Source organism: Pimephales promelas, chromosome 19 (genome assembly GCF_988280905.1).
Source record: "Pimephales promelas chromosome 19, fPimPro1.hap1.1, whole genome shotgun sequence".
Lineage (NCBI taxonomy): Eukaryota > Metazoa > Chordata > Actinopteri > Cypriniformes > Leuciscidae > Pimephales > Pimephales promelas.
Genome location: NC_142787.1, coordinates 24,724,998 through 24,737,593, shown reverse-complemented (window position 1 = coordinate 24,737,593; position 12,596 = coordinate 24,724,998). Strand labels below are relative to the sequence as shown.

Genomic DNA, 12,596 nt, shown 5'->3' with positions numbered 1-12,596 from the left:
ATAGTTTCTTTTAATTTTCCAGCAGGCTAAATATCTGTGCACTGTGACTGAATCCAGCAAATCCGACTTTTGGTTTTTGTGTGCTCTTTGTTATCATGTTAATATATTAAAATGTGTGTTGTTTAAGGCTGAAACAGCTACGGGGCCCAACCCTCAGAAAAAAATAAATAAATAAAATGATCAGTTGTGGTCAGTAACACAGATTGTGGGATTCGACCAATGTCGCAGCCTACGGCATTGGCAAATGAACAACATTTTGGCAAAGTAACAAAAAGCGAAAGGCTGTGATTTTCTCTTGTCTGCCTCAATTAACTGCCACTGCGAGCTATCTCCTTTTGTTCTCTAAACACCTGAGCCGAGCACACAACAGCCTATTCTACTTTCACAGTGATGAGCAGAATGAGCTAAACCTACTGTGGAGAAATAAAAGAGGCTCTAAACTCTGCTCGGCTCTCAGAAGTTTCAATGGCACTGCTGCAGTGTAGTTATTTCCCAAGAGCATCTGAGGAGGCTTTCCCTTGTTGTTCTGGTTTTTGTGTCTGTGTTTAAACGTACTATTCTCTGTTTGAAAGGGGAGAGAGGAAAAAAAGACAAAAAACAAAAAAATCTTTACACCTTCGAAACAAAGGGTTGGTTCGCGTTCAATAGCAGTTGATCCTCGGCCACTGAGGACGGCAAAATAACATTTGATGGTGAGCAGCGAGTGGGGAATCTCAAAGAGTTTCAATCTGAGGTTAAATATACATGCGTAGCATAAAGATGCAGATGTTTCTGATATGGAAAGGGAGAAATGACCTAGAAAAAGTGCCTTATTGCGAGGAAGGCATGGGGAAAAACACACAGTGGAGGGGCTGCAGAGAACCTGGCGTGAGGCGGAGAATACAAATGGGATGGCAAGCCAAGCCCTGCACTGTCTGACAGTAATGACTGCAGCCCCTCTCCAAGCTTTAATGAAAATGACTTCCAATTTTCTGCTCACTGTATTGATTGTATTTTCATCTTTATTAAATGAATTCGGGTGGTGCCTTGTCTGCCCGCAGCATTTCAGTTTGGGTATGTTGTGGGCCGCGTAGAATGTAAAAACACCTGAATGGCTTTCATTACATGAAATAACATTGATAACTTCATTTAGGTTCATGTGCTTAATTTTTTTTTTACAACAAATGCCGCTTAGTTTGATATTCTGTTACATGTAATGACATTCATAGTTTTAATTTGGCTCATGTGCGCATATTATTTGCCACTATATACGTATATTTTTGTTTGCAGTAAGGGCATATGCAAAATTGACCCAAATATGACCCAAAAATACAAAATGAATATAAAAAAATATGGCAATCAATAAAAATACGTTCAATTTTATCACTTTTATAATTTGCCGTGTTGAGACTACATGACTTATTTATTTTGGTCTTAATCGGTTATAGAGAAATCCAAATAAAAATATATATTTTTAATCAAATATTACCAATCCATGTAGATTACCAACTAAATTAAAATATCATTATAAATTTCATTTTCCATGGCAGATGAAGTGTTGAAATGGCAAAAATGTTGCCAACAGAACATCCAGCAGAGAGATGCATCTTACTCTGGTTTGCCTTTAGCCTGGCACGTCAGCTCCAGATTTTCACCCTCTCTAATCGGGCCCGAAGGAAACTCCACCACGATCTTTACCTCAGGTTTATCTGCGGGGGAGAAAAGTAAAGCACATCATCGTCTCGTGCCATGAAACTTTACACAGCCTTGGCTTCGTTCAACGCTTATTGGATTGTTCTTAGCCATTTGAGTCGATTCTTTTAGCATTACCATTCCTTGATGCAAAATGTGTGCATGCTTTTTTTTTCTATTAACCTTTAGAGTCATTTAACAATCAATACACCCTGATGTTTGCCATTTATACAGTCAGAATTCATGACATCACGCACGTCCATATTCAAACTCTCAGCATTGACCTTTCTGCTCTCTAAGTACTGCCCTTTCTCATTTCTATTAAAATAACTGGCCGCTCAATGGTCCTATTCTCCAGTGACTGGCAGCAGGTAAACTGCTGGCTTTTTGCACCTTGCGTCAGCCTTGCCTCTCAGCCGTCGCTGCTACATTTAGCATGAAAAGTGCACTTCTCCTTGGCAAGTCTCAGTTCTTTTCCAATTCAGCCGGGATTAGACTTCCTGCTGTGTTTGTACAGTGCAGCAGGAGGGGTGACATTCAAACTGACGTCGGACACATAACTAACGCTCTCTCACGTAGAAATACCCAGCGCTGCGTGTCTCAAATAACATCAGAGGGGATCCGAAATTAAGGGTTGCACAAACTAGTCGACTTCAATGCACTGCCATGACACTATAAGCTTGAAATCTCTGTAGCACAATTTTACACTCCATTTCCAACAGTTGACAAATAAATGTATACTCGGAGAGCGATTCACAAGATATGTTTGATTATACGGTGCTCAAAATTGATTGGGCGAACGCCCATTTTAAACAGCTTAATGTACACGTACAATGTAACGCACACAGTAGCTCGCACATCACGTGCAGACACATTCAGTAGCACAGAAAATATTGTCATCACTGTTTCAATAAAATAGCATAAAAACTGAAAAGTTTGAGCAAATACGTCTTTGTAAAAAAACCCAGCTTCACTATTAGTAGAAGGATGCTGGCAGGCAGAATTAATTCACACGCTCTCTATAATGCATTTAAATTTATGTAATCTTTACTGTGCTACTTCATCTGTATTTGATTTAGAACGAGCAAAAATCTATTCGAAACATAAAAACCCAAAGACAAAAGATCAGTTATGTATGTAGGAGCAATAGCCTTGTGGGCAGTGCTGTGTCATACGCCATAGCTGCGCACCAGGGGTCTCAGCTCGAGGTTAAGGCTTATTTAATCATTAATGACGTCATCGGCGACTAGTCGACGCCAACTAGACTTTAATCACATAGTTGTTCAACTTCTATCTGACATGCACATCCATGCAGGCCGGTCATTCGCTGCTCATTTGTGTAAGCCCCTTGCATAACAGTATTACACCTGTATGCCAATTTCTGATGTCTAAAAAGATTGTTCGGTCTGTCTGGCGGTCTAATGACATGATAACACGTAATGGCAAAAAGCTTATATAAGAAAATCATGGAGACATTTAGCACCCTTGGCATTTAATGGACTACACAAGGCTGTTGCTCTGCTTCTTTTGTAGAATGTGTCTAATATCAGGCAAGAACTAAATAGGTTCCTGTTTGCCAGAGAGTGTTTCTGTAAGGACACGACAGGCAAAAACAGGAAACGGCAACCTTTGTATTATACAAAGTGTTAAGTGCAACAAGAAAATAAAGCATAAAAGACACAAAAATAGAGCATAGAAGTACAGAGAGGCAAGAATGTGTTACTGTCCTTTCATTAGGCATAATGGAGGAACAACAGGTAGAAAAATATTACTGACTGTACCAGAACCATTTTGAAGTTGGTTGAACCATAATTACATTTTCAATGTTCTTGGTTTTATTGTCAAAGATTCATCTCATGTTGCATGACACACTTTCTTCTGTGGAACACAAAAAATATTTTTCGTCCATACAATGAAAGTCAGTGGCGTCCAAAACAGTATTGACAAAAACAATCAAAGAAACAGTGTTCAATATTGATAAATGTGGAATGACATGAGAGCGAGTAAATAATGACAGATTTTGAGTGAACTATCCCTTTAAAGTTCCCAAGATTCACAGGAGGCCGTGGTGTGCTTGCCAAGTTCACCATTCTTATGTAAGTGGGCTCCACAGGAGATGCGTGCTCTGAGGTTCCTGCTGCTTCCTTGAAGGTATTCATCCTCTTAAACTGACAGGTTGTAATGGCTGAGCTATGCCTTTCCAGTACTCCACTCCATTGCAGGGCTGGCCGGGATCCAGCCCTCTAGTTTCTCAAAGGAACCCAAATCTAATATTCTCCCAGTAATGGAGCTTGAAGTGGCATTCCACAGATGCTTATGCGACAGCAGTATGTGTATGTTCAACAGAGGTGCGGGAGATATTAGAGCTGCTCCCACGTGCTTTAACTTTAATGACATCACTGCACTCACTTGGCAACAGTAGACATGCACTAATGTAAAACAGTGGGTTTGTAATGTAAATAGTCCAAAGTCATTAGTATGCGTAAATAAGGATAAGCAGCAGACCTTGCGTTGGATGCAGGTCATGCATAAGGGCCAAGGAATTTACAAAAAAATCGAAAGAGAGAAATGCTAAGTGTCCCTGTGGAATCAAAGGGTAAAAGAGTACTTTACTGAAACCATGTCAAAGTTGCCCACAATAACCCCCAGATCCCACTCTTTCAATTTTACCAGCTCTTACTGCACTTTTTGAATGGACTGGATTTTGAGTGAACGGTGACTTCACTTTGACCCAAAGATTTCATACTTTCTTGGATTTTTTTTAAGTGCACGAGAAAACAACAACAACAAAAAAAAACAAAACAAAAAAAACGTCAAAGTCTTGACATGATTTATCACATTATTTCAGGACTGATGTTTCAACTGGCTTTTTGGCAATCGCTAAATTTGTTGAGTGCTTCGCCCACTTGATGCTTGTTTGACCTCTTCTATCAACAAAAAGTGATCTGTTGGCCTTCTATCTTTCCAAATTACACCCTGTCAGAGCTAACATTTCTGTGTCCATGATGGACAGCCTGGTCTGAAGTGAGAGAGAAAGAAAAGCGCGCCCCGCTCAGAAGTTCTGTAAGAGGAATATCCACCTGTTTGTCTCAGCTCTGGAGACTCCTTCTATTTCTCCCCTTGTCATCTTCAAACTCTTCGCATGAAAGGCTCTGAGTGAAAGTTTCTTGCTTTGAAGCTACCTCTTACATTAGTTCCTTTCCAAAGCTCTCTCTCCTGGCCACGCAAGCTTTAAATCCACAGAAAGCAGCGCCACCGGCCTCCGGTTTCTCACTAGCTGGTGCGCCGGACAGAAAAGGTCACTCTAATTCTAATAACACAATTATTGACACGAGATATTGTTGTCATTCCTTCCCACCTCCATTGCGAAGCTTTTAATTTGCCTCAAGCTGCTGAACTGCACGGACTGTTTGCATTGTGTAGCTATCAATATTTCTGGCTTATTTAATATCCACCACAATGTTTTTCTATTTTCTATTGCAAAAATGTACTCCATTAAGACTGCCTTCACTCAATGATTTTTAACATTGATTGTTTTCCCAGTTTCAGCAGAACAATTTGAAAGAAGAGTGAGCCAGACAATGACTCTTACACCAGCTCTCCCCAGAGCATGACAAAGGCTGCCCGTGAGCACACAATCCAGTTAAATAGCATAGACAAAATGGTTTTACATTTTTTCTGCTGTAAATGCCCAAAGCCAGAGCCCAAATATCATGCAGTTTTTGGAGATCGTCCAGAGTGTTGTCTTTGGCAAAATAAGGTCAGTTAAAGTCAGTCTTTCCAGTGAACACTGTGGCAGGCAAGCATAACCAAGAAACATATACTTGATGAGGACCCAAACAAAATATCTTAAACAATTGTATCTCTATCTTCGGATGAAGACAGTGCCCAAGGCTCTCATCAAATCAGAGACAGAATCTCTGTCACGACTGAATCACCAAAGCGCAAACACACACTTAATCTTTCATCAGGCCAAGTGACATGGCTGGGCTAATGTCTGCTCTCACAAGGGAAAGGATAGACCTGACTGATTTAACACAAGGACAAAGATAAAAAAGTAAAACAAAACAAAAACAACAACAACTAACTACAAAAAGTGAGTGTGAGAGAGAGACATTTATCTATGACTATGACATTAAATGAATAATAATGTTACCACAATATAACATTAATTCAACAATACTAATTCTATATCAAAAAATTTCCAATGGTGTCACACTGTCTTCTGCTCGGTCACATTGTACATAAAAAACATGTAATTAAATATATATAAAAAAAAAAAACACCATTATCTACTCAAATATACACATATGAGCCAAAACATTATGAAAACCTGCCCAATATGCTGTTGGTTGTCCACATCCGACCCGCAGAGACATGGACTCTGTGGTATTTACAGTAGCTCCAAGACATTAGCAGCAGATCCTTCAAGTCCAAGATCAACTGTTTTTGTCCAACACATCTCATAGATGCTCAATTGAATTGAGATTTGGGGAATTTGGAGGCCAGAGCAACACCTTGAACTTTTCATCACGTTCCTCAATTCATTCCTTAACAATGTGCGGTGTGGCAGGGTGCATTATCCTGCTGAAAGGGGGTGTGTCCAGCCTACAACAATGTTTAGGAAATTTAGCAGAACATTACCCCAGAGCATCACATGGACATCCACGTGATGTAAAAGAAAAACGGACTCATCGAACCAAGCGATTTTCTTCCACTGCTAGAACAAGGTCAAGTTCTGTGTGTTGTGAGACATTCTGCCCATCATTAAAGTTCTGTGTGACTTGTGCCACAGCAGACCTTCAGTTGGTTCAGAGTCAACAGGGAAAGCTTTCGTTGCCCTTGTGCATCCATGAGTCTTGTTGCCGCTTTGTGGTTTGTTGTTCCTCAGATTACTGTTGGTAAATTCTCAGCACTGCTGACTTGGAGCAATCCACAAGCCTTGACGTTTCTGATGTACTCTGACCCAGGCAACTAGCCATAACAATTTGGCAAAAGTCACTCAGATCTTTATTTCTGCCTATTTCTCTTCCATCCAACACACTGATTATAAGAACTGATTGTTTGCTTACTATCTAATATACCCAGACCTTAAAATGTTGCCTTGTTAGGAAATGGTCAATGATATTTGTTTCACCTGTGACTGGTCATAATGTTTTGGCTCATCAGTGTATAACTTTAAATATATTTAAATTACTATTTAATATTCACATAATAAAATGAAATAAACAATATAAACAAAGATATCACTTATATCACATAGATATAATCATACACATACACACACTACTAATATTTAATATTACATTTTTAATTATATTTATTTAAAAAAAAATAAACAGAAAAAAAGACACTTATCTATCAAAAGATGTCACTTCAAATTCTTTTCACATAATATAACATTAATATTTAAATCTATATCTATATTTAAAATGCTGTCCCTGTACTCCTCTCACTCACATTGTAGTTCAAAAAGTAAAAAAAAAAAAAAAAACATTATCTACCAGTGGAGATCTTTTGAATATATATTACTAATACTTAATATTCATATAATTTAATAAATAATTCAAGAATATAATATTAAAGATTTAATTCAATAATAGTAAGTCTGTATCACATTGTCCTATATAACATTTTGTACTGCCAAAACAACTTTTCAAAGATATCACTTTGAATTAACCAAATATAATAATAATAATATCATTTTAATGAGATAACATTATATTACAATATATTACAATATACAACAATTATATTACATTTAAAGTGTGGGCTCACTCACATTGAACTTCTAGGTACTTCTGCGCCTGGAAGTCCTTGACCGCTGGATGGTCGACAATGCAAACCACAGGAACCCCGTCATCCTCTCTCGTGACCGTAAACCTCAGCCAGCTCGTCACAGTGAACATCCTGTCGTACGTGGTCTCCACTTTAGACTTGCCTGTGAGAAACAGAAACCAATGAGAGACAAAGAATTCAAAATGAACAGCTTTCATGATCATCTCTATCAAGAAACCATGGGTGGCTAAGTGTATTGAAGGCCTCAGTATACGTTACGCATCCTGTGAGCCATAAAACAAAGCAGATCCCCTAGCGTCTTGCACATATGTGACATATGGTGGCTCACTGTAGCTTATCAATGACATGTGTACAGTAAACGGCCCCCCTGCAGCAGCACCTGAAATGTGACCATATGGGAGGGGCCATGTGGCCAAAAAAAAAAAAACAGCCCTAAACCGCTTCCAGTCGAGGCTTGTTATGCAGCTGTCACTCATTGGCAACTGTGTGGGCTGTGATGGTGTGTTTGTGCTTTATGAAGTGAGATATAATGGCTGTAGAGGACGCATCTGACCCGTAGCCCTCCTTCAGCAGCATCAAGTGGGCATGAAGAACACAAAAGACTCGAAGTCATTGTGCGGCTCCAGACAATAGCCTCGCAGCACCGCATAGACCTCCATCACTCAATTACTGCTCTGGCCTTGTGGAGAGAAACAAGCGTGGGTGGAAAGAGAGAAAGGAAAAGAGAAGAGGTGAGCGAGAGAGCAAGAGAGAGAGAGGGACCTATTGTCCTGTTTGTGTTTTTGTAAAGAAAAAAAATTCCTCTTGACCATTAAAAAATGAATTTGATGTGGGAGTGACAGACTAAAAGAAAAGAAATACAAAAAGTTGAGTCTGACAGAACGTAAGACAAATGACACTTTATTATAGGTGAAGTGTATTGTCAATGCGCTACTAATCAGAAAAATAAATATTTTGAACCTTTTCAAACCGGTTTCCTTAAACACTCCCCCAATGTTGGACCCCCCCCCCCCCCCCCCATTTTGTGTGAGCATATCAGTGAACAACCCCCGACGGCTCGGTGAGTTTCACGTCTTTGTCAAATCTTTTTCCGAGTCATTTGGTTTCCAATTCCAATTCACTCGGAAAAAGATTTGTTCATTTTGATGAACAAGTTCGAACAGGAGAGTCACGAACATGCATCGCAGTACAGAGCAAGAACTTACAAAACTTAAACTTTGATTTTTTTTTTTAAATGAGCGATCGTTTCGCTTGATAAGACCCTTATTCATCGTCTGGAATCGTTTAAAGCCCTTTGAACAGTTTGCAGTTTGTACTGAGAGCGTCTTTTGGACCTTGAACCGTTTGGTTCCCACTGAAGTCCATTGTATGGAGAAAAATGCTGGAAAGTTTTCACCAAAAACCTTAATTTCTTTTCGACTGAGGAAAGAAAGACATGGACATCTTGGATGACATGGGGTTGAGTAAATTATCAGCAACAGTTTTTTGAAAGTGAACTACTTTAATGTTGTCCTTGCTGAACGTATCAATTTCTTGCAGAAAAATAAAATATACAAAAATCATTACACTTGCTTACAGCAAATGAGCAATAAATACTCGTTTGGTATGTGATTGTCATTCCGACCATAATATGGTTTCTATCTTTATTTTGTCGTTTATATGTAGATTACATCTATCGTTTGACTGTTATCAATAATCCAGAATGCTAATTTTACCGAAAATCATAAAAATGCCCGGAAATGGAATCGCTGTGTGGAGATTTGGACATCTCAATACTCCAGATGTTTTTTGTTTTTTTTTCCCCCCTGACAATTCCTTGTCTTGAGCATTCATTCTCAGAAATAAATGAATAGTCAGACAATCATATCTCAAATAAGAGAAGACACAGAGCTCATTGAGAGCCCAGAAGCACATCTATATTCTCCCTCACAATGCCACAGTCACTGCTGATAAAGAGATAATCATAGGTCAATCACTGTCATTCAGGCATTTCTTCATTTCAATAACATCTCCCTTTTTGAAATGCAAAGGAGCTCTGATTAGTCCCGATCTGCAGTGATACAGTGGGCTGAATATCAAAAAGAGATCCTGTTCCCTATTGAATTCGCCGTTTCTTCAATTTCTTTTGCTCTATAATTTGCCCTCCCCTTTTCCGACCATTATTCGACACCTTCCAATGGAAAGTCACTCCCTCGAAGAAGGCAGTCTGGAGATCTGGGGCCAACCGTGTATTTAGAAAACTTCCTTAAAGCCATTACAAATTCTGAATCGAGCCATTATGTTTCAGCTGAGCTTACTTGGCTAATTAAAATGAGATTATATATTTAAGCATTGACACAATGAGCAGGCCGTCGTCGTCTGACAGGAAGAAATGAACAACTTATTGTTTCTCGATGTTCATTCAACTTGTCTTATGAGACAGGTGTGTATCGACAATGGAGCAGGATGTAGAACAGAAGTACGAAATGTGGCACAGAACACGAGTAAGACTGGGAAGGTTGTGTTTGCGTGAGCGAGAGGGAGAATGAGGCAGTACATCATGGGGGCGGCTGAGTTTACATTCTGGGGCTGTATGGGTGTAACCTTTAAATGATATTTAAAAAAGCCTGATTATCCTAGAGGTAATTAGGCTGAATGATAAGGACATTTAATTAAAAATAAATCCGAAAAGGCGCAGGGGCCAAAAGCAATTTCCAGCTAGTGAGTGCCAGCGTTGCACTGCTTGAGTCAGGAGAGGAGTCCCTCGGTTTCTTCGATCGCTTTCACCTCCTCCGTTCAAACCGTTTCACTATGCAAGAACAGAATATTCATATCCTGCTGTCCATCTCAGGCGAGATGATTCTTCTTTAGCGCTACATTTGTCCAACTGTCCAATAATATATTGACGTTACATAAAAACAAAACACCCACTGACAAATGAACAGAACAATGCTTTGTATGGCTGCAGAAACTCCCAGTGGAGAGAAACGGAGACCCCTGACTGAGCTTATCGCTAATTACCAAATGAAAACATCCGTCCTGGACTCCAATTTAGCCGCCTCATTTTGGGTAGCTGTTATTAGGACAGCTTATATGCAGTAATTTGTACATAATACGCAAATTGCCTGTGTCTAGACGACTGCGGGTCAAAGGTACGGCCTCTCACTCACCCTAACGGAGCGATATGGAAAATGAGACGAGCTTCTGCGAAGAGCGTTCAGGTAAACAGATGTTGAAAAGGAGTTGCTGAGTTTATAATTAGTACGGTCTATAAATCAATCAACTTTGGACTAAAGTATGTGGAGAAGGGGTATGTCAAAGGATAAATGTACACACTACTGGTCAAAAAGATTGGACACGCTTGAATGAACTTGTATTTCTTATGATCTTAAAAACTATTTGATCAAAAGGCTTTTGCTTTAATACTTGAAATGATAGTTAGGATTTTTTGATCAATAGAAAGTTCAAAACAGCATTTATTTCAAACAGAAATCTTTTGTAATATTATAAATGTCTTTACTGTCACTTTTGAACAATTGAATGTGTCCTTGCTGAATAAAATCAATTTCTTACATTTTTAAAAAAACAAATCCAAACAGTGTACATGATTGACGAAGCATTATATAAAATATAACAATTTATGTTGGTAGTATTAATAAATGTTTTTATCTAGTGTTTTCAATGAAACTAGCACTTTCCAACTTACAAACTCCAGCTATGGTTTGGATGGCAGAGAGAAAACCTGGTAAACACCTGGTTTGTTTGTGTGTACACAATGTGACTTTACCCACCCTGTAGCTCTTTGTCTCCTTTCATCCATCTGATCGTTGCGGCGGGTTTGCTGCCCATGGAGGTGCAGGTTATCTCCGTCTCGTTGCCCTCGCTGACGATGTCCTCACGGGACTCTATGATTGGGTTTCCTGGTGGGACTGAGAGAGGACGGACAGATTTTATAAGGCGGTCAGTAAATCAAGCACCACTATAGTCACATTCATCCCAGGGTGCACTGATAGCCAACACGGACACAAACACTGAGGGATGGACACATCCTAGAATATGAAGGGGTGAGTCAGTGTATTCATTCTCGTTCACAAATGACATAAAGGAGGGCACCCAGACAAAGTGCGTATTGTGATGAACTGTGACTACAACATGATTAGTAATGGAACATATTGTGCAACAGCCGCTTGACTAGACTAAAACTACTAGAACATTCTACACTGACCTGAATAATTGTAAATGTTCAGAGGCAATATGTAACAATGATAACACCCTTCTTCAAGGTCTGCAACACAGTGATCTAACCAGACCTGACGTGACAACACTGCAACGTGATATAAGTGTCTTTTCCATGTTAATCAGAGTTTTTGTTCTAACCAGCCGTGACAGCGAGTGACAGGGGTTTCTATTTCAGTAATAGGTTTCTATTTTTGCAACATCGTTGTTGGAACAAAAACATACAATTATTACAATGATAAACTCAAGTAATGATTATGTGCTTTGTGTCATCTTAAAGGGACACTTTATCCGATTAGAAATCATTTGAATGGTTCAATAACCTGTTCTGGAGAGAATGGTGACTTTCCCCGCTCCCCCCAGCATCCCCATTGACAACATGGGGACTAACGTCCCGGTAAGTTGGAAATTGAATTCTTGTGGGAAGCGAGAACGGGCGAGAAACACAAACTGCTTTATGCCAATTGGACATTTCTATGATATTGTGTATGATGTATTACCCATTCGGAAGACATAGCTCCACATGATAAAGTTGGCCGGCTCCGATAATAACAAATGCATATGAGCAGTGGTAGAAAGCGCGAGGAACGTTCGGCGAGTGAGTTCATGACAGTGTTTTGAAAATATACACAGAGCTCGATGAGAAAACATATGACAACTAAAGTGAAAATCAGCAAAGAAATGACTAGAGTTGCCAAGTGCCCCTTTAAAATGGTCTAATGTGAATTTGAACATCATTTTGCATAACCTTACTGCCAAAGTGAAAATAAAAGAATGCGCAAAATGTGAACAAACAAGTGTATTCTGACAAAGATTGTTTCAGAAACTAATTATATTTTATTATATTAGTTAGATAATGTATTTATTCATTTTGTTGAATAAGAGACTCCGCCCACACTCTGGCTGTGATA

The 12,596-nt window shown here is 39.2% G+C and overlaps 1 protein-coding gene across 8 annotated transcripts in view; it reads right to left on the bottom strand.

Annotated features, from left to right (window-relative positions):
* cadm1a (cell adhesion molecule 1a) overlaps nt 1–12,596 on the bottom strand; it is a 257,858-nt gene that overhangs the window by 44,833 nt on the left and 200,429 nt on the right. For all 8 annotated transcript variants that reach the window (XM_039693684.2, XM_089123963.1, XM_039693691.2 and 5 more), the window contains 3 exons: nt 11,241–11,378; nt 7,454–7,612; nt 1,592–1,688 (listed from right to left, as the gene is read on the bottom strand). In XM_039693684.2, the coding sequence (XP_039549618.2) occupies nt 1,592–1,688; nt 7,454–7,612; nt 11,241–11,378 (394 nt within the window). The remainder of the gene's footprint in view (nt 1–1,591; nt 1,689–7,453; nt 7,613–11,240; nt 11,379–12,596) is intronic.